The following is a 22,126-nucleotide window of genomic DNA, read 5'->3' as shown; positions in this document are numbered from 1 at the left end:
AGTCTGTTCCCAGATCGCCATCTTGCAGCTGGAACAGACAAGTGTCCTGAGAGCCTAGGGGATTGGACGTATCTGTTTATCCCACACACTGTGCAGTGCAGGAGCCCTGTAACCAGCTCCCCTCATGCATGCTGCCCACAGCCATTGGACTTCAACCCTGACCTGGGGAAAATCTCTCTCTAAAGCTGAGATGAAAGTTCTGATTCCACTAGCCATTGAGTCGTTGGCCTCTGCTGCTGAGACCGATGACAAAGGGAACCAGTCAGTGCAGGCCCAGCTAGTTATATCGGTGTATGATGGTGACACCTGCCCCACTAGGGACCAGGCTGAGATTCCAGCACCTTCCACAGTGGCCCGTGACCTGCCACCAGATGAACTTTCAGCCACTGAGAGGGGTTTAGCATTTGATCCTTTGTGTTCCTTTGTCACTATTGTCAGTTCCTGACCTACTGGCTGATTGCTCAGCTCTGTACTGCAATGCCATCTCATTCCATTTTCTTAGGGTCAGAGACAGTTTTTCCTCACTGCTGGTTGATGAGGTGTCCTTTGTTTCCTTATAGCTGGAGGCAATCTTTTTTTCTTGTGCTCCAAGAAGAGGAAGATAGGCGGGGCAGCTGGGGAGAGGAAAGAGGAGGAGAATGGAAGATTTGAAATAATAAGAGAAGGGGATACAGTAGAAAGAAAGAAGCAAGGCAAAGGGAGAAGGTGAAATCAAGTGAGAGGAAAGAAAAGGAATAGCTGGAAGGAGAAAAGAAAAGGCAGAAACCTTCAGGTTAGAAACTTTACAGTTTTTATATACTGGTTCTAGACTATTCTCAGTGGTAGAAGATGACAGGACAAGGAGTAATGGTCTCAAGCTGCAGTGGGGGAGGTTTACGTTGGATATTAGGAAAAACTTTTTCACTAGGAGGGTGGTGAAACACTGGAATGCGTTGCCTAGGGAGGTGGTAGAATCTCCTTCCTTAGAAGTTTTTAAGGTCAGGCTTGACAAAGCCCTGGCTGGGATGATTTAATTGGGGATTGGTCCTGCTTTGAGCAGGGCGTTGGACTAGATGACCTCCTGAGGTCCCTTCCAACCCTGATATTCTATGATTCCCATCCTGTTACTGCACAAAGTCCAGGCTGCACCATCCTGGATCTTTGGCTCCCAGGGTATGTCTCTTTAAATCTGCTCCTGCACAATGCCAGAGGGACCAGGTTCTCAGGACAGCTGTTTGGGGATTCCAGCTGAGTAACAACAAGCCTGTGGCAGGAGGGGACGTGCCTAATTGCTGCTCCATTACTGGCTCTGGAGAGTGATTCTTTCCACTCTGCAGAGAGATCCCAGGATGTCTCTAAGCTCAGCCAAAAATCTCCAAGTGGAAGCTGCTTCCAAGGATCTGGTGTCTACAGACTGTGAGCACCATTTGAGCTGAGCCTGAATCACCAAGTCCTGGGGAGAGGAATCAGAACGAGACTTCTCCCATCCTCATTGCAATGACACTGCTGGGCAAAGGAACTTCTGGCCAAACCAGCACCAGGAGCTGGCACAGTGTGGCATCTGAGCCATGCCCTTTATCTGACCATGCCCCTGCTACCAGCTCCAGGCGGGGCCTGGAGTAATAGGAGCCCTGAGGGAAGAACTCATGTTTACAAAAGCAAGAAGAGCCAGAAGGGAGAGTGTGTGAGTCAAGGGCGAGATTTCAAACTGCTCTGTGAGAAGAATCAGATCCCAACTGTGAGATTTGTGACAGATCCAAGCAGCACAGAGCTCACACTACAGTTCCCATAGAGGAGGCTGCCCAGAGTAATGTGGTAGGAAAGCATTGTCCAGTGTAACATTTCCTAGCTGTTGTCGATTTCTCTGTAAGATCCCAGCACCTCTGACCTTCTTGCTCCTCTGTCGGACTTCATCTTTCTAAGCTGTCTACCCATAACCATTAAATAAATAAAGTATTTGTTGGCCTTTCCCTGTATGCACTGTACAGCCCAGAGTGAGAGCAGAGCACCACTGGGTGACACAGAAATCCTGATCTGTTGCAGGAACACCACTACGGTGTGCCCCTGAGAGTTAAACTGTAACCCAGGAGCCTCAAACCTTTTGGGTGGGGTCTGGGAAAGGGCGTGTTTAAGCATGAGGCAGGCTGAGGTGTCAGCACTGCACCCAGAGAGTCTAGGCAGTCAGACACTGGGTCCCCATTCTCAAGAGGAGGTATTAGACAATAGGTCTTCACCCCAAGAGTGTGCTAGGAGATTAGAGTACAGGCTGGACTCTGTTCAGGCTCTGTAACCGTGAAATACCCCACGAGCCAGAGCAGCAGATTCCCCTCCCAGCTGTCCTATGGGGTGGCTCACTGTCATCTGTGCCACCCGCACACCAAGCAGAAAGGCAAGCTGAGAGTGCCAATAGGCACAGCATGCAAATCACCTGAGCAGAGGAATGAACTCCTTGTCCCTGAGCTCAAAGAACACTGCCTATTCCCTCAAATCAGTACATGGTGCCATGGGTGTTCTTGACAAAGGAGTTTCTGAGGAAACATTTGCTCACATAGATACTAAAACTTTGGCAGCTCACTACATTCTGAGATATTCCTAAACTGGTCTTTCATGCCATTGAAAAGCTGATCTCAGGGGCAGTCCAATGGGACACATTTTTGGACGGTCAGAAGCCTAGATTTGTTTCAGGGAATCACAGGGTTAGGAGGGACCAAAAGGGTCATCCACGCTAACTCCCTGCCAAGATTCAGGATTTGTTGTGTCTACATCATCCAAGACAGATGGCTATCCAGCCTTCTTTTCAAAACCTCCAGTGAAGGAGCTTCCACAACTTTCCTAAAAAGAAAAGGAGGACTTGTGGCACCTCAGAGACTAACCAATTTATTTGAGCATAAGCTTTTGTGAGCTACAGCTCACTTCATCGGATGCATACTGTGGAAACTGCAGAAGACATTATATACACAGAGACCATGAAACAATACCTCCTCCCACCCCACTCTCCTGCTGGTAATAGCTTATTTAAAGTGATCACTCTCCTTACAATGTGTATGATAATCAAGTTGGGCCATTTCCAGCACAAATCCAGGTTTTCTCACCCTCCGCCCCATACACACACAAACTCACTTTCCTACTGGTAATAGCTTATCCAAAGTGACCACTCTCCTTACAATGTGTATGATAATCAAGGTGGGCCATTTCCAGGACAAATCCAGGTTTTCTCACCCCCCCCCCCACCCCCATACACACACAAACTCACTCTCCTGCTGGTAATAGCTCATCCAAAGTGACCACTCTCCCTACAATGTGCATGATAATCAAGGTGGGCCATTTCCAGCACAAATCCAGGTTTTCTCACACACCCCCCCCCGGGGGGTGAGAAAACCTGGATTTGTGCTGGAAATGGCCCACCTTGATTTTCATACACATTGTAGTCTCTAAGGTGCCACAAGTACTCCTTTTCTTTTTGCGAATTCAGACTAACATGGCTGTCACTCTGAAACCTGTCATTGTAAGGAGATAAGCTATTACCAGCAGGAGAGTGGGGTGGGAGGAGGTATTGTTTCATGCTCTCTGTGTATATAATGTCTTCTGCAGTTTCCACAGTATGCATCCGATGAAGTGAGCTGTAGCTCACGAAAGCTTATGCTCAAATAAATTGGTTAGTCTCTGAGGTGTCACAAGTCCTCCTTTTCTTTTTGCGAATACAGACTAACATGGCTGTTACTCTGAAACAACTTTCCTAGACACTGTTCCATTGTCCTACTGTTCTTACAGTTAGCAAGTATTTCCTGAGCTTTAATTTAAATCTGCTATACCTAATTCTAAAACAAAGTGTTATAAAAATCTGAAAATGATAAAAGCAGAGTATTTGGGGGTATGTTTTGGGAACCCCTTGACCAAATAACCCCAAAGTATCCTCACAAGCTCTATTTCAGACTCTTTTAAAGAGTACCATGTTTAGAAGGAAGATATATATCCACATGGGTTTCAATGCACTTCCAAGTTCATAAGCAGGTCATTTTATGGAGGGTGGCAGCTCTACAGCCCCTTTATTAAACCAGTCAACTTGCCCCCCATAGAGTGTACCCCACCTTACTCTTAACTTGTGTTTTGGTCAGTGGCGAATCAAATCCTCTGCACCTCCTCGCTCCCTCAAAAGAGTGGAAAACACCAAGCAGAAAAAAGCTTTATATTTATTAAAAATGTTCAGTTAACAAAAAAATGAGGGCTTCAATCACTTAGGGAGTGATTATGTAAGGTCAGAACAGAGAAAAAGTGCAACATTTGCAGAAATCACTTTTCCAAGGCATTAAAATGGCTCCACTTTTCATGAACCAGTGAATTAAATAGATGGATTACGTAATGAATGACACCATCATGTTCAGTAGCATCTCCCAGTCCCTCTGTCACCCTGGCTCATGTCTCTCCTTGTCACTTTCTTTCACTTTCATTCTCCCACTCTCTGAGCTCCTATCTGACAGTCTCTGACCCCTACAGTCAGCTACACTCCTCAAGGATCACACAGGCCAGTGACAAACAGGTTGCACAATTCTTGGAGCAATGCGGTTGGTTTCTCCATTTCAGTAGCATCTTGGTCTTTATACTTTAACAATTCAGAGGCCCCATCAAGCCTTATGGTCATACAAACTGATTGTATGGTAGAAGGCTTTCAGGAAGACAAGCGTTCTCCAGGGTCATAGAAATTAGGGTGTCTGAGGCTAGAGAAGTTGATTTCAGGGTCTTTAGAAGGGATGTTTTCCCCAAGTGTCAGGGACACAGTCTGAGCTGTGATTGTTCACTCTGAACCCAAAGCCAGGGGTGGATTCTCTCCCCACTGAAGGAAGCCGGTGGGAAAGTGAAGATTGGGGCATCATTATCAGCATCCAGAAATGTCACCAGCCCCTGTTCATAGTCCAGACAAACCCGGATCCTCCTGGGGACCCAGCTCAGGGGCAGAGGAGTTTTAGGGGAGGTGAGAGCCTGGAACTCACCCCACCACTGCTCCATAGCCCAGATCCCCCACTCAGGGTTAAAGCAGAACAATCCCTTCCTCCTCACAGACTCTCTGGCAACCCCCACAGCCCAGATTATTTCACCTCCCACCTCCACCTCCCAGTAGTATCTCCCAGATGTGAATCCCTCACAGCCCAGCACGCACTCCAGGGTATCAAATCTCTTGGGATTGTTGGGCAGTCTGTGCCATTTGTCTCCCCGTCTGACACTTTTCTGACCCTCAGAGAGGAGGAGCTGGGGATGAGCCGTGTCTGGATCCAGAGTCACATTCACTGAGGAGAGAGGGAAGCAGAGTATTAGAGCCAGAGATCAGCCCTGAGGTGAGTGGCCTGTCCACTCATTCCTATGAATTTAATATATATAATGTGTATGGATATCTATGAAAATCCCAGGGTCAGAGTTAAGGGTGTTTGGATGATAGAATGTTTCTGTTCATTGCTGTGGGCATGAACTCAGCGTTAAGGTTGGTGTTGGATTGTTTGACTTCAACTTGGGCACGTCTTAGTAATGTTTTTATTTTTAGGACTGGTTGTGTCATGGTCAGCATTGGCTTAGCTACAAGTTCAAGAAAACATTTTCATGGGAATTTTCTCATAATTGAAAAATAATCTCCACCTTGAAATCTCACCCTGTCTGTGTGATCCTAGAGTATTCTCTTTTTTTTCCTCCAGTTCAACTGGCAGAGTGTCTACAGGGAAAAAAGATAAAATCAGTGAGATTTTATGTTGTGATATTTATAACAACATCCCCACTCTTAATTCACATAACTGTGTTTTAATTGTGACAGAGAAACAGACAGAGAGGGACAGAGACACACACAGGTCTTTAATACAAACGAGTCTGAAATCTTCCATTTTCTCTTTCATTCAGGCATCTCACAGCAATGGAATCAATATCCATTAAGTCTCTCAACCATCCTAGGAGGTACAATCTCTAAGAGTTGTTTACTGTTCTCTCATCCTCCCTCTCCAACCCTTGGTTGATTTGTCTCATTCTCCTATTACATTTTGTCATGACCTAGACCCAGATCCTGCAAGGACTTTAGTGTGACTATAATTTTCTCTACTTTGGGCCCTTTGCCATTAATAGAATGTTAAGGGTTTGCAGGATCAGGGCCCTGAGCTGTAAGCTCTTTGGGTCTGTTTGCTCAGCATCTGTACAGAGCTCAGAACAATGTGGTCCTTGTTGTCCATTGACTGAGATACAAACAACAACAAAAACATTGTATAGATTTGGAAATTAAGGCTGGAAGAGGTTTGGCTCAATGGGCCAGACTCATGCCTGCACTGGCAAAGGGATAGAAGGGGGCAGTTTTTGATCTCCCTATTCATAGTATCATCGAATCATAGAATATCAGGGTTGGAAGGGACCTCAGGAGGTCATCTAGTCCAACCCCCTGCCCAGAGCAGGACCAATCCCCAACTAAATCATCCCAGCCAGGGCTTTGTCAAGCCTGACCTTAAAAACTTCTAAGGAAGGAGATTCCACCACCTCCCTAGGTAACGCATTCCAGTGTTTCACCACCCTCCTAGTGAAAAAGTTTTTCCTAGTATCCAACGTAAACCTCCCCCACTGCAACTTGAGACCATTACTCCTCGTTCTGTCATCTGCTATCACTGAGAACAGTCTAGAGCCATCCTCTTTGGAACCCCCTTTCAGGTAGTTGAAGGCTGCTATCAAATCCCCCCTCATTCTCCTCTTCCGCAAACTAAACAATCCCAGTTCCCTCAGCGTCTCCTCATAAGTCATGTGTTCCAGTCCCCTAATCATTTTTCTTGCCCTCCGCTGGATGTTTTCCAATTTTTCCACATCCTTCTTGTAGTGTGGGGCCCAAAACTGGACACAGTACTCCAGATGAGGCCTCACCAATGTCAAATAGAGGGGAACAATCACGTCCCTTGATCTGCTGGCAATGCCCCTATTCAACGGTTACAGAGGCCAGTACAGGCCTGGCACATGATAGAGAAGTCCTGAGGTCCTGGCACAGTTGCACCCTTGTGCCACTGGCCTCCTGTGATATTTCCCAGATGTACCCAGGGTTGTGAGCACTTCACTGCCACGTGCCTTACTATGAGAAGCCATATCTGCGCCTGCCTTGGGCCAGCTCCCAATTCCATTGGCCATAGGCAACACAAGCACTGCCCTCTAGGCCCCGCAGGCCCTGCAGTCTCACTTCACGTTAGTGATTGGCTCATTCCAACCCTCAAACCCTGCAAGCATCTCCCTGGAGCGTCCGTCCCCTGGTTCACCGGACACTCGTAGTGCTCACGGATTCGCTGCTTCTAAAGAAACAGTGCACACCAGTTTAGCCGTTACACTTCAGGTCACTGTGCTGCTTGACACAAGGCACTTAGCTATTTTTATATTGAAAACAAGCACCGTATACTTTTATTTAACAAAGAATCAAGATTCAAGTCATAGCAAGTAGTATTGGAAACAAATGGTTACATTTAAAATAGGGCTGTCAAATGACTAAAAAGCATTAATCGTGATTAATCACGAGATTTTAAAAAGTTGTGATTAATGGCAGTTTTAATTGCACTGTTAAACAATAACAGAATACCATTTATTTAAATAGTTTTGCTCTTTGGGGGAAGAGTGTGTGTGTGTGTGTGTGTGTGTGTGTGTGTGTGTGTGTGTGTGTGTGTGTGTGTGTGTGCTGGGGAAGCGTTGTCTCTTTAAGCAGAGCACTCAGAAGCCTGAGCACTTTTTCAGCCAACAGCAGCTCCTGTCGACCGCACTCATTCCTGAGCTGGCAGCAGCAGCAGACAGGCTCCCCCTGTTCCCCGACCCCAGCTCAGCAGTAACCAGGTACATGGGGGGGGCAGGGGGAACCCTGACATCAGCCCCCCACCCCACCCCTTCCACTCTGTGAAGAAGAGTGAAGCCAGGTTCCTAGTCTGGAGTAGCTTGGTCTGGGGTGGCTCCATGGGTGGGATGGAGGAGCAGCAGTGGAGAAGGGTGATGCAGGGAGGGGCACCCCCGCCCTGGAGGCATGCAGCAGCACCCCCTGAGCACGGCACCCTAGTATGCAATTAATGCACATTAAAAAAAGTGTTGAGTTCTTTTGAGTTAATCACATGCATTAACTGTTATTAATTGGCAGCCCTAATTATTATTTTTATTACCAATATTTGCACTGTACAATTTGCAATCTACAAGTCGAAGCATGAAGGGGCATACAAATATTTAACATATCTGGCACAAAAATACCTTGCAATGCCCGCTACAACAGTGCCATGAAAATGCCTGTTCTCATTTTCAGGTGACATTGTAAATAAGAAGTGGGCAGCATTCACCAATTGGCTGAACAAGAAGTAGGACTTAGTGCACTTGTAGGCTCTAAAGTTTTACACTGTTTTGTTTTTGAGTGCAGTTATGTAACAAAATATTCTACATTTATAAGTTGCATTTTGACAATAAAGAGATTGCACTCCAGTACTTGAAAGGAATTGAAAAATACTGTTTCTTTTGTTTATCTTTGTTACAGTGCAAATATTTGTAATAAAAATAATATAAAGTGAGCACTGTACACTTTGAATTCTGTGTTGTAATTTAAATCAATATACTTTAAAACATAGAAAATATCCAATTTATGATAAATTTAAATTGGTATTCTATTATTGTTTAACAGTGCAATTAAAACTGCCATTAATTGTGACTAATTTTTTTAATTTAGTTAATTTGTTTTGCATTAATTGCTTGAGTTAACTACAATTGAGAGCCCTAATTTAAAACAAAATCATAACACACACTCTAGAGCCCAGTCTCAATTCACAAGGTACTCTCCTATCTAATTAAGTATTGCTCACCCAAAAATCCGTGCAGCAATTTACAGCCAGGCTGACTGTGATCCTTCATTCCTGAGGCAAACATGCTGCCAGTCTGCTTCCACACACAGATATATTAGGACAATCCATTGTCCTTATTCCTAAAGAAGACACCCTCCTACTGGTTGTTTTTTTCTGTATTTTCCTTTCTTGTAGATTTCAAAATCTCTTAAAAACATCTGGCTCACTATGCAAATAGGCCTATAGTGTGAGCACACAATATAGAATACCCAAATATCTGGATAGAGATGTGTATCTGTTACTCCCCCAGTGGAAGGAACATTTCCATTGTAGGTCACGCCCAGATATATCCCAACAATTCATTGTCTTTACTTGTAAACAGGACCCCTGCCTGCTCTTTATTCCTTTCTGTAAAATTTTGCTCTTGAAGATTTCTTTTGATGAGCATTTGGCAGAGTAGGCAAACAGGCTCCATTGTGAAACATACAATACCCAAAGCACCCATGACCAGACAGAGAAATAAGTATCTGTAACCTCTTGTTTGAAAGGAATATTCTTGAGCTAAATCACCTCCTAGTGACCCACCCTAATCCCAAATCCTTAAGAACACAATTTTCAGAAGAGACATATAACTACTTAAACAGTGTCTGGACATATATTTTGCAATGATTATGGCAACCAATGGGCTCTTGGTAGAGACCTCACATGCCACCCTTCGGTTAACTACAATTCCTATATCTGACCCAGAGGATCTCTGCAAAACCCTCTGCACCCCCTGTGCCATCTGCCTGTTGGCACCAAGAGGTCCCTGGTTTACACCCCTATCCATCTTTGCAAAGGTGCAGAGTATGAGAGACACATCTTTAACAAGGTCATCCACCTTTTATGACATTGGCAGACCAAGTGCCAGCTCTGACCAAGGCTGTAGGCATTAGCTAAGCACTGACAAACTCATAGCTGGAAACAAACCAGCTCACATGTACATTAGTTTTGTTCAAAATACATATTAGTCTTATATGAATTATTTAATACTTAGACTCTATGAAATGCTTATAAATTGCAGCATGCATTAATCTCCCTTGTAATGCTTGTATTCCATGCTATAAGGAAATATGTCAGTTTTGCTTTATAACTTTGAAAATGTTTGCTCTGAACTTGTAAACCCAAGCATGGGAACTCTTGGGACTAGAAGCAACCTGAATATATTGTGATTTTTAGTGTAAAGCCTTGTCTACACTACATAATTTTGTCAGCAAAAGTCAGGTTTCATTGACAAAACAGTGGAGGTGTACATACTGCAATGTTCTTTCTGCCAACAAAACTCTCCTGCTTTGCCGACAAAATAAAACCACCTCGACAAAAGGCATAGAGCTTTCTGCAACAAAGTTATATCAAGAAAGTGTTAGTGTACACACCGCGCTTGGTTATGTTGCTGGAAATGGCCTCTAGGAGGTGTCCCAAAATGCCCATCCTGACTGATCTGGTCAGCAGTTTGAACTCCGCCGCCCTGTACCCAGGTACACACCCTTTAAAGGCCAGGGAATTTTTGAAATTCCACTTCCTGTTTCCTCGGCATGGAGAGCTCACATATCATCTCCCCAGCTGACCATGGTGGCTCCATGCAGCAAACATTCTCCCACTCAGAGTACCCCGCAGTTGTTGGATCTGCTGGTACTATGGGGAGAGGAGGCTGTGCAGTCCCAGCTGCACTCTTGCTGTAGGAACTTCGATACCTGTGGGCAGATTTCTCATGGCTTACTGGAAAAGGGGTACGAACAGGACACTCATCAGTGCTGAGTGAAGATAAAGAAGCTGAGGCAGGCGTACTAGAAGGCAAGGGAGGCAAACCGTTGCTCTGGTGCTACGCCAAAGACCTGCTGCTTCTATAAGGAGCTGGCTGCCATCTTTGGCAGTGACCCCATCTCCACCGTCAAGAGCCTCGTGGATACTTTAGCGGGGCTGCAGGCAGCGGACAGTAGACTCAACCCCAAGGACGAAGTTGTGGACAAGGAGTTTGAATTGGAAGACAATGTGGAGCACACACAGCAGGGTCGTTCAGTGGTGCAGCGAGTCAGGACCTCTTTTCCACTCAGGAGGGGTCTAGCAAGTCCCAGCAGTCTGGCTCTGGCATGCATGATACAGGAGAGGAGAGCTTTGGTAAGTGATCTTTTTGAGTTGATACTGCTCGGTTATATGAGGTAGAGCTGTCCTTTGGTCTGTATAGTCTAGAAGTGGGTGAAGGGATAGAAATGTACAAGACTAGCTGTGTTTGCATGTGCTCCACTTTCCCCTGTGCAGCTAAGCACTGCAGAAGACCTATGTTTATGCACATCGAGATTTCATGAGAATCCTCCACAGAGATCTCTAGGAACTCTCTTGGAGGTACTTGCCAATCTTCTGCCCAAGGTTCCTTGGCAGAGCTGCTTTATTCCTTCCCCCATTGTAGGAAACTTTCCCATGCCAATCGACAATCACTTGTGCAGGAACCAAAGCAGCACACAGGAGAGCAGCATAGGGATCCAGTCTGAAGTTGCATGCATGCAGGAGATGCTCCCTTGCATCCTTCCTTACCCTCAGGAATGAGATATCGGTTTCAATGACACCTGCCTGTGGAAAATGGTGGCAGAATTTACAATATTCTTCCTAGTCAGCTGCAGTGATCCCCTAAAAAGTCACCTAGACCCTTTGCCCCATCTTGAGCACCTCTCCTCTGGCCAAACTCACCATGATTAGGGTGCTCACATAGATGTGTGCTTGCCTGGGGACAGTAAGAAAGTGATTTGTATGTAAAAAGTGGTGTACTTTACTATAATGATTCAATGCTATGTGTGAACAAACAGTCATGCTTCTGTTTATTGTTTGTTGTGCTCCTGAAGATGTGGCCTTCATGGAAACCCCCTACACACCAGCAGAGTGCCTCCCCCAGACAAGGACGCAAAACTATAAAGAAATACCCCATTCTATTGATGTATTCTGTCACAAGTTGGTCCAGTGCCAAAATTGGAATATGTGTGCCATCTATCACCCCACCACAGTTAGGGAATCCCATTGCCGCAAAGCCATTCGCTATTTCATTCACGTTGCCTACAGTCACAGTCCTTTGAACCAGGATGTGACTAATGGCCCTGCACACTTGCGTTAACGCAGCCCCAATGGTGGACTTCCCAACTCCAAACTGATTCGTGACTGACCGGTAGCAGTCTGGAGTTGCCAGCTTCCACACAGCAACCGCCATGTGCTTCTCCACCAAGATGGCAACTCTCATTTTGGTGTCCTTGCACTGCAGTACTGGGGTGAGCTCCACACACAGTTCCATGAAGGTGGCTTTCCACATCTGAAAGTTCTGCAGCCACTGCTCATCATCCCAGACCTACATAATGATGCAACCCCACCACTCTGTGTTTGTTTCCCAAGCTCAAATGTGATGGTCCACCATGTGCAGCTATTCCATGAATGCCAAAAGTAATCTGGTGTTGTTTCCTTCCATGGCACACAGCAGGTCAAGCAGTTCTGATTCCTGTTCAGATTGGGAGTTCATGATATACTGCATGACCATCCGCGATATGTCCATAACAGTGACTGCAACAATACACAGCAGGGCAGGATCCATCTTTTCAGACAGAGATGGCAGGCACACAGTAAACAGGGGCCACTAAAAAGTGGAGTGAAACACAGCCGGAATCCCATGGAATGATGGGAAGGAAAAAACCACGTCATGGAACGTTGATCCTGCACCCATGATGCACTGTGATCCACTCCACCTTCCCACAACATCTAGCTGCAGGAAGTGGCGAGTAGCACAGTGGGAGAGCTACCCACAGTGCACTGCTCCCACTGTTGATGCTAGAGCACCAAGTGTGGATACGCTCCGCTGACAGAAGGAGCATTGTGTGAATATGCAGAAGCAATGTAATTATACCAGTTTTTGATTGTTGGCATAAATTGGTTGACAAAACCGTGTAGTGTAGACAAACCCTAAATGACCATTTATCCCTAAGCCCAACATACTCTCTACTCCATTATCCAAATAATTAATGAAAATATTGATTAGTACCACACACAGTTCTGATCCCTGTGGTACCCCACTAGACACACCCTTACAGCTTGGCAGTGAATCACTGATAACTACTAGTTGATTATGGATTTCAAACCAGGTTTGCACCCATTTTATAGTAATTTCATCTAGATCCCATTTCCCTAGTTTGCTTATGAGAACATAATGTGGGACTGTGTCAAAAAGCTGACTAAAAGCATGATACAACATATCTAAAGCTTTCCCCCAGCCCCTGGACCAGTAACACTGTTGTAGCCCATACAGCCAGCTTTAGCAATGTGGCATATGGGATCTGTGACACCACACACCAGTCAAGACACTCATTATTTAACTAGTATTGTTCCATAGCAGAGTCCTTGTACATCTCATTCACAGTCTCCTTGCCTGTGCTCGACCCAGATAAGGATGTGTACAGCCATTTGGCTGTTGTCCATCCCTTAAGTCATTTCATAAGAACATAAGAGAACATAAGAGCAGCCATACTGGGTCAGACCAAAGGCCCATCTAGCCCAGTATCCTGTCTTCCGACAGTGGCTAATGGCAGGTGCCTCAGAGAGAATGAACAGAACAGGCAATCATCAAGTGATCCATCCCATGTCGCCCATTCCCAGCTTCTGGCAAACAGAAACCAGGGACACCATCCCTGCCCATCCTGGCAACATCTCAAAGACAACCTCTATAGGGAACACATCAACATTCCTCCTTTGGTGGGCAATCACACAGAAAGCCAAACCTGGAAGATCCCACAGATGGCCTGTTGCTCAGAAAAGGGCCATCACTACATTTGTAGATGGGATGTGTTTGAGGTGGATACTGTCCTGTGTGGACTGCAGGGAGAGGATCATCTATAGAACCTATCACATCTTTGTGCCAGGTCAGACTGACCAAATGGAAGACATGGATGGAGAGGGTGATCTATGATGGAAATGACCAGTATTGTGTAGTAACCAGCCATCGAAAGTATCTCAATTGGAGTGTCAGGTCACAGAGCCAAATTTCTGTTTTACCCAAAAACAACATACTTTAATAGGGCACACAGTGATTTCTCCTGTCCCTGCACTTGAAAGCACCACTATTATTATATCTGACCCAACCTATCAAGACCTAATAGTCCAAAGCACACCAACATTTCTTGTTTATATTCCCCCACTGAATTTACACTTGAAACATTTAGTGGATCAAAAAGACACACACCCCATACAAATTATCAATAATGTCAATGAGGCTGAGCAATCTTTTATCCACTTGATTAATAGAGGTGATGAAGTCCTAGCAGCACCATTACGAACAAAAATTGAGTTAAAAGGATGGGTTATCATCCGAGGCATTGCAATAGGATTATATTCATTGTATTCCGGTGCATGCAGTGTAAAATCAGGAGATTAAGTACACAGGGTCAAGTGACCCAACAACAACCTAGGGGGATTAAAGAGGATGAATCAAGCCAAAGTGTAAGCATGGGACCTACAACAGGGACATATCTGGTACCAGAGCATCCATATGCTGCATTTATAACTACACAGCCAGAATCAATCCTTCAGGTCCTTTAACCTCAGTAACAGGAGACAGACTGGCACCCAGAACCTCCCCCTCAGGTAATCAACCATCTACATCATAATATATGTGATAGGGTTCATGTGCAATCACCCCATCAAAAGGAGGACTTATAGCCCATGGCCAGCTTCAGCATTTTATTTTTACTTTGCAGTAATGCAGGGAACCTAGAGGCCTGTATCCTGTAATATATTGGCTTAAGCAGTTAGCATGTGGCATAACTAAGTAAGCGTGAGGCTTTGAGGCCTATAACCTTACCACTAGATTCCCACGGATGAGAGTATGTGAGTAAATGAGCATTTGTGTGAGGAATCATACAATATTTCATCTTATCTCTGTATTTTGCTGTCTTTGTATGTGGTATAGATCTCTTTTGTCTTCACTAATTGTGCTAATAGAAGTAGTTAAAGCTTTGCTTTGCCCTCAGTGTGAGTGTCTCCATTGTGCACACTGGGGCTCCCAATCAGACTTAATAACCTTAATTCTGTTGTGCCTGATTCTGAGACTAGCATCCTACTGCAATCCCCCAGCTCTTTAAATTAGAATTAATAGAAAATATAAGCAGTTACCACTAAAGAACTGGGCTATACTGTCAAAGAAGGAAACTAGGTTGGTTTGGCATAGTTTGTTCTTGACAAATCCATGCTGACTGTTCCTTATAACCTATTATTCTCTAGGTGTTTACAAATTAATTCCTAGTATATGTCTACTTTCCAATATGTATTAAATAGCTACATAAACTAATTATGAACCATTCGGACAGAGCACATCTCTTCCCACATGCTCAGAGACTCATCCTGATTTCCTCTCCTTGATCTCATCTCAGTACCTTTGACCTTCCTCAGCGTCTCCATTAGAGCAATAGTTTTCTGGGAGAAATCACTCAGGTTCTTTTCCAATTCAGGAGAAATCTCCACTGGCTGCTGGAACTTCCCCTTCTCACACCTGGAGAAAAACAATCTCTTGTTATATTTCATTTAGTAACTTATTATAATTTTGGCTTGTAAAAGATGCTGCTCTAATGGGCCTGGCATTAAAATTCCTCTACTTCTGCCAGCCACAGAGCAGGTGCAGGATAGACCATGGCAGTGTAACCTTCTCCCCAAAAGTCCTATGAATGTTGTTCAACTCTGGCCTGGAGACACCAGCTTTAGGGTTAAAAGGAGAGAAGCAGTGGGGGCAAAAGATCTATCTGGCTTTAAGATTAAACTCGATAAGTTTATGGAGGAGATGGTATAATGGGATAACATGATTTTGGTCTTTAATTATTCATGGTAAATAGGCCTAATGGCCTGTGATGGGATGTTAGATGGGGTGGGATCTGAGTTATCCAGGAAAGAATTTTCTGTAGTATCTGGCTGGTGAATCTTGCCCATATGCTCAGGGTTTAGCTGATCGCCATATTTGGGGTCGGGAAGGAATTTTCCTCCAGGGCAGATTGGAAGAGGCTCTGGGGGTTTTTCACCTTCCTCCGCAGCATGGGACATGGGTCACTTGCTGGAGGATTCTCTGCACCTTGAAGTCTTTAAACCATGATTTCAGGACTTCAGTAGCTCAGACATAGGTGAGAGGTTTTTCGCAGGAGTGGGTGGGTGAGATTCTGTGGCCTGCGTTGTGCAGAAGGTCAGACTAGATGATCATAATGGTCCCTTCTGACCTTAGTATCTATGAATCTATGAGAGTTAAATCTCCATGGCCAATTCACTCCTTGGCATCCAGCCTGGTAGGCGTAGTATTGTAGACATCTGTCAAGTGGAAACTAGATGGACTCACCAACTCCCCGCACCCTATCTCATGGCACACGACAGGCCACAGGGGCTTTCAGGTAGGAAAGACCCTTGATCACTGCTGACCTGGGTAGGATTGTTGCCAATGCTCTAGAGGTGAAAGGCCCAGATTCCACCCCAGAATCCAGAGATAGCCAGCCCTCCAGGGAGGTGACATCTCTAGGAAATATTTTAGGTTAATTATCTTTTCCATAGAGTGGACAATGCCAGATTCATCTATTAAATGATGAGAACCTCAGGATTAAATTAATCAGAGAGATTTGTATCCAAAATGTGACCTGCCCCACACATTTTGCACTGCAGCCCTGCCAAGATGACGTTTTAACATGGTCTCCCAGCACATTCCCAACATTGTGAAGTGTGAAGGTAAGTGAGAAGGAGCCGCAGTACCTGCTCAAGGTGCTTCTGACATCCTAGAGGGGAGAGAATGAGAAAAAGAATCTTAGATCCCCATGGCAGATGCTGGGGATCCCAGGAATAAGATTTTGTAAACATGGGAAAAGGAGACCCCTGCCCTGGCCTCAGAGCCATTCATTGGCTGAGCTAATGGGGCTTTTCCATCTCTTATATCTGAATCTGTAACTCTTCAAAGAGCAATAAATACTGACATTTCTGCACTGCATGCACTGAGTTATACTGAGATCTCTAATTGCTGGACTCTAGTACCCATGATTCAAGAGCTGTCCTGTCCCAGTATTGGGATCTGAGATATATTTAACTCAGTCTCACCTGCAGGAATTCACTCCCTTGCTTCTGACACGTCCCCTCCACCTCAATGATCAATTCACTGAGACGGGAAATCTCCTCAGAGCATTTGGTGATACTTTCATTCTGTATCTTTACAACCTCCTTGTCCAGCTTTTCTAGCTGGGCCAGTAGGAGTCGCTCTTGTTCCTCCAGGAACTGCCACAGTTGCTGAAATTCAGACACAATCTTCTGCCTCTTGGTTTGTGTTTGTTTCTGTTAAAAAAAAAAAAGGCAGGGCAGGTACATGGAGAGTCTGAGGTCCTGAGTGTGCAGGAGAGAGACTGTCTTTGCAATCTCTAAGACTTCTGACATTTGACTATATCCTGTGGTTACTAGGCAGAGGATTTTCTAACACCTTCCCATTTGGCCCCAATCTCTCTTAAAGGGCCATTTCTCTGTTTGGCAAGGTCAGGATATTGAGCTATCATTGTTCTCTGAGTATCCAGATCCAGGGCAGCAGGAGGCAGGACTCAGCACTGTACCTGGGCAAAATTTTTCACACTAAAAATTTTTTAGGTCAAATGCAGATTTGGTGACACAAACATTCATGGATTATGCCAATTTCACCAAATGTTTTTATTTAAAAAACCTGAAAAAAATCAGAACATTTCATTTCCACATTTTCAGAAGAAAGTGAAATCTCCTTGTTTTTAATACAATTAAACAATTTTTTTTAAAATGCATATAATCAAAAAAAAGCATTTGGATTTTGTTGAAATGAAACATTTCATTGACACAAATAGCCTTTGATTTACTGAAAATTTAGAAAAAAAAATTGTATTTGGTATCCCCCAAAGTGCTACTTTTCCTTAAATGTCCAGTGAATGAAAAAATTTGTTGTTCAAACAACTGTATTGAGAACTACATTGACAGAGATGATGGGGAGAAAAAAAAGAGTCAAACAATTAAATAATTCAACAAGGAACTGCAGGCTCAGACAGATAGCACTGAATTGGGCACATTCAGTTCACCTTGGGAAGCTTTTCATCCAAGACACAAAGGCTAGTAATTCATTCATTCATTGAAATAAAGTTTCCATTCTGAAGAGGAAGATGATGGCTTTCTCTAGGGAGAGTTTTCAGATCCTCTGTCTAAATGTGTGTGCGCACACCCACCCACACACAGTATCCTGTGATCATGGAACAACACACAAAATCCCACATTCACCAGAACCACGGAGACCTCCCAGAACATGTCCCTGCAGGTTAATAACAATGGGAACCTACCAGATATTCCTGGATTCTCTTCTTTCCAATCACATTCAGTTTCAGGAGCTTTCCTCTCTCTTTCCTCAGAGTCTTCAAATGGGTCTGAAATTTCTTCTGAAGAAACAGAAATGTTTTGGTTGGTTTGATTTTACAGGTGAGAGTGGGGTGATCTTTCCCCGCCAAACAAATATAAATGAATAAATAAACAATAAAACACTCTACTGATGACTGGAGAACCTAGTAGGTTTGTGATATCAGAGATACCAAGGAAATGAAACCTCCTTAATAGATCATGGGAGTAGCTTATATTTGTACTTTTGGGAATAATTTGGCCCACTTTCTCTATTGAATTAAACCAGCATGAAACTGGGGTCACATCCTTGGATTTTTCTTTCACCATGTGAAATAACCTATTTTTTGAGTTTTCACTAACAAAGTGATATAAATCCCAGAAGCTATCAGAGCCAGAAATATGGGCTGGATTCCCAAATCCCATTCAGCTTCAGCCCTGAACTCCTGGGGATGGCGCTGACTGGACAGAACTGGTCTAAGTGCAAACCCCATTAGAGGTGCTGATTTGTGTTCAGAACGGTTGAGTTTTGCCTTAGTCCTGTCCTGAACCCTTTTGGTGGGAATGCCCTCTGGGTAGCTACCCCTTAGTTCCTAGCAAACAGCCCAGAAACAGCGGATTGTTGGATATTTGGAAAGGCTGCATTGTGGGACTAATGGAACCACTTTGGCTGGTCCTTGCTCACATACACAATAGAACAGACTGACACAGGTCAGCACTGCCCAGGGGTTAGTTTTGCTGCAATCCAGTCTAATCCTGTCATAACCATACAGCTAAGGGTAGCCTAGAATTCCTCCTTACCTGTAAGGCGTTAAGAAGCTCAAATAACCTGGTTGGCACCTGGCCAAAAGGACCAATGGGGAAAGAAGATACTTTCAAAACTTGGGGAGAGGGGAAGGCTTTGTTTTGTGTGTTCTCTTGGGAAGCAGAGAAGCGTCAGGTCAGAAAACTCCTCCTATAAACCATCCTGTACAAGTCTCTGATATTACAAAAAGAGTAAGTAAATAAGGCAAGGTGCGTTAGATTACCTTTTGTTTTCAACTTGTGAATTTTCCCTTTGCTAGAGGGAGGTTTATTCCTGTTTTGTGTAACTTTGAAACTAAGCCTAGAGGAAGTTCTGCTGTGTTTTTGAATCTTTTGTTACCCTGTAAAGTTATTTTCCATCCTGATTTTACAGAGGTGATTTTTACCTTCTTTTTTAAATAAAATCCTTCTTTTAAGAACCTGATTAATTTCTCTATTGTCCTAAGACCCAAGCGGTTTGGGTCTGTGATCACTTTGTAACCAATTGGTTAGGATGTTATTCTCAAGCCTCCCCAGGAAAGGGGGTGTAAGGACTTGGGAGGATATTTTTGGGGAATAGGAACTCCAAGTGGTCCTTTCCCTGATTCTTTGTTAAATCACTTGGTGGCAGCGTATCCTCCAAGGGCAAAGAATTTGTGCCTTGGGGAAGCTTTAATCTAAGCTGGTAGAAATAAGCTTAGGGGGTCTTTCATGCGGGTCGCCACATCTGTACCCTAGAGTTCAGAGTGGGGAGGGAACCCTGACAAATCCCAATGGTATTTGGCATTGACCCGCGCTGTCTGAAGTCCTCAAAGTGCTTGGGGTCCACACAGTGTTTAGCTCAGTGACTTTGTCTAGTGCAGGCCGGCATCTGAGTTTAACTCCTCATGGAGCAACACAGGAATTCCGAATCCCAGTGAGAAACCCCATCTCCCTGCTGGGCCTGGGACCCTTACAAAGGAGTCTTTCCCACATAATGGCCACTCTTCATCACTGCATAGTGCTGCTGGGGAGGCAGCATGGACCAGTGGTTAGTGCCCTGGCCTGAGGCTGGGGAGATGTGAGTTTTACTCTCAGCCCTGTCACTGAGCTGCCAGGTGAGTTTGGGATGAAAATAATAATAAAAATAAATATTGTGATATAAATCAGTAATAACAACAGCTTGTAACATCCCCTTCTCCAGTCTGAAGACTGCACTCGCACATAGACTGGCCTGCAGCTCTTGTGACTTAAACCTCACTGGTTGTTTAACAGCTTCAGATGAGTTGAGAGGTCCCTTATCTCACCATTTATCTTTAATGCCTTCATTTTTGCCTTTTTCCACATTCCCCTAAGCATTTCCTTTTATATCATTTTTCATACAGTGAATGCTGCAGTACATCAGTAGCTGTAGGAGGGAGCAATCAAATAAAACCAGCAAGTTATGATTAAGTTAACCTGTAATTAAAATTCAGTTAGAATGATTTACATGAGGCAATGATTCCCTACCTTGTACTCCTGGGCAGCCTCCTCTATGAGAACCACAGTGTGAGCTCTGTGAGCCTGGGATCTGTCACACACCACACAGATGGGGGTTTGATCCTCTTCACAGAACAGTTTGAGAGGCTCCTTGTGTTCCTCACACACACCATCCCTTCCTCCTCCTTTTGCTTTGTGTAAATTCAGCTGTTTGACTATTTCTAGGACATTTGCCAGCTGCCTGTTCAGCTTAAGGTTTCTCTGTTGCACAGTTTCTCTGCACTGAGGGCAGGAGAAGTCTGTGTCAGATCCCTGCCAGCACTGGGTGACACAGGCTCGGCAGAAATTGTCCCCACACTCCAGAGTGACAGGTTCTGTGAAATACTCCAGACAGATGGGACAAGTCACTTCTTCCTGGAGACTTTCCACGGGTTTCTCTGCAGCCATGGCTCCCTCTGGACAGTGTAACTGGGTAAGTTTCATTTTCCTGAGCTCAGAGACTCACCCCGCCTACAGCAGCAACTGGGCGTTTCTCTTCCTGTCACTGACTTTTGCTGTTTGCTGAGCTGGATGGAGCCAGTTGATGACATTACAGCCCAGGAGGCCTTTGTGGAAAATGTGCCAATAAAGCTCTGACTGTCCCCTTACTAAAACTCAGTGAGGGTATTTTGGTTGGCTTACTCCCAGTGCCAAAAGAAAAGGGAAGGGTCGATGGGAAATCAGGACCCTGAGACTGACAATTCCCAGGGGAAATGGGGAGAGGCCAATGCTCCAGGTCAGCCTGACTGATAGGACGGGCAGGCTAATCAGGGAGTCAGGGGGGTCCCCTCCTGCGTGTGAGCTGGAATTGCCTGGGTCAGGCAGAGTAGGGCTGAGCTAAGGAGAAAGCAAGGGCCCAGGCTGAGCTGGGGAGCAGAGCGGTGCCAGATCCAGAGGGGCCAGAAAAGCAGCCCAGGAAGCAGGTCAGAGCTGGGAGCAGAGTCACAGAAGCAGCCCACAGAGCAGACCTGTGCTGGGGAGAGAGCTGCAGCAACCAGAGCCAGGGGGGCCAGAGAAGCAGCCCAGGGAGCTGGAGGCAGAGCAGCAGCAGTGTTGAGGGAGAGTGGAGCTGGAGCTGGGGCTGGAGCATTGCGGAGCCTGGTGCGGTGAGCAGATGGTGAGAGTGAGGGGGACCCTGGGCAGTGGGCCCAGTGCAGGGAGACACCCCCAGCCAAGAGGCCTTGCGGGCCAGACTTGGAGGGGGATCATAACCCTGATGGGGCGGAGCTGACACTGGGAAGAAGGATCCTGTCACCTGGAGCCTGAGAGCGTGTGGCCACCGCCAGAGCAAGTGTCTGACCCTCCGCATCCCTGCAGCACAGCCAGGGCCTGGGCAGGAGGCCTGGGACTTGTGAAGAACAGACTGAACTGCCCTTACCTTCCAGAGATGCTCGTTGTGATGTCCCCTTGCCACAGAGCAGGGTGATGTGTTTTCCTTTAACCTTTCCCATTTTTCCCTTATTTTTTAAAATCGATTGCTGTTTAATAAATTGTATTTGCTTTGAACTGTATGTAATGATCAGTGGGGTCAGGGAAGCATCCAGTGCAGAGAGAGCACCCCGGAGTGGGGACACCCTAGCCCCTGCCCTAAGTGACCACAACAAGGTTGGGGGTTGAGTCCCCCAGGAATCCTGGGCCCAGCCTTG

General features: G+C 45.3%; 1 protein-coding gene across 1 annotated transcript; it reads right to left on the bottom strand.

Annotated features, from left to right (window-relative positions):
• Positions 1 to 4,157: 4,157 nt before the first annotated feature.
• Positions 4,158 to 20,961, bottom strand: LOC144274354 (zinc finger protein RFP-like). The gene is made up of 7 exons (XM_077833117.1): positions 20,472 to 20,961; positions 18,149 to 18,244; positions 16,905 to 17,135; positions 16,566 to 16,588; positions 15,218 to 15,333; positions 5,618 to 5,677; positions 4,158 to 5,261 (listed from the first exon to the last, which is right to left on the bottom strand). The coding sequence occupies exons 1-7, from the start codon at positions 20,922 to 20,924 to the stop codon at positions 4,744 to 4,746; spliced, it is 1,497 nt and encodes a 498-aa protein (XP_077689243.1). The 5' UTR covers positions 20,925 to 20,961; the 3' UTR covers positions 4,158 to 4,743.
• Between the last annotated feature and the right edge of the window lie 1,165 nt (positions 20,962 to 22,126).

The sequence above is a fragment of the Eretmochelys imbricata genome, chromosome 14 (genome assembly GCF_965152235.1).
Source record: "Eretmochelys imbricata isolate rEreImb1 chromosome 14, rEreImb1.hap1, whole genome shotgun sequence".
NCBI classification, from domain to species: Eukaryota; Metazoa; Chordata; order Testudines; family Cheloniidae; genus Eretmochelys; species Eretmochelys imbricata.
The sequence above is the reverse complement of the archived record's forward strand: the minus strand, read 5'-3'. Positions and strand labels throughout refer to the sequence as shown.

Bases quoted from the DNA above. Each gene is read 5' to 3' on its own strand.
- LOC144274354 (XM_077833117.1), bottom strand. From the start codon at position 20,924: ATGAAACTTACCCAGTTACACTGTCCAGAGGGAGCCATGGCTGCAGAG. The intron at 18,245-20,471 runs GTAGGGAATCAT...CTGTTTCTTCAG, and splicing joins AGGCTGCCCAGGAGTACAAG to AAGAAATTTCAGACCCATTT. The intron at 17,136-18,148 runs GTAGGTTCCCAT...TTTTTTTAACAG, and splicing joins AGAGAATCCAGGAATATCTG to AAACAAACACAAACCAAGAG.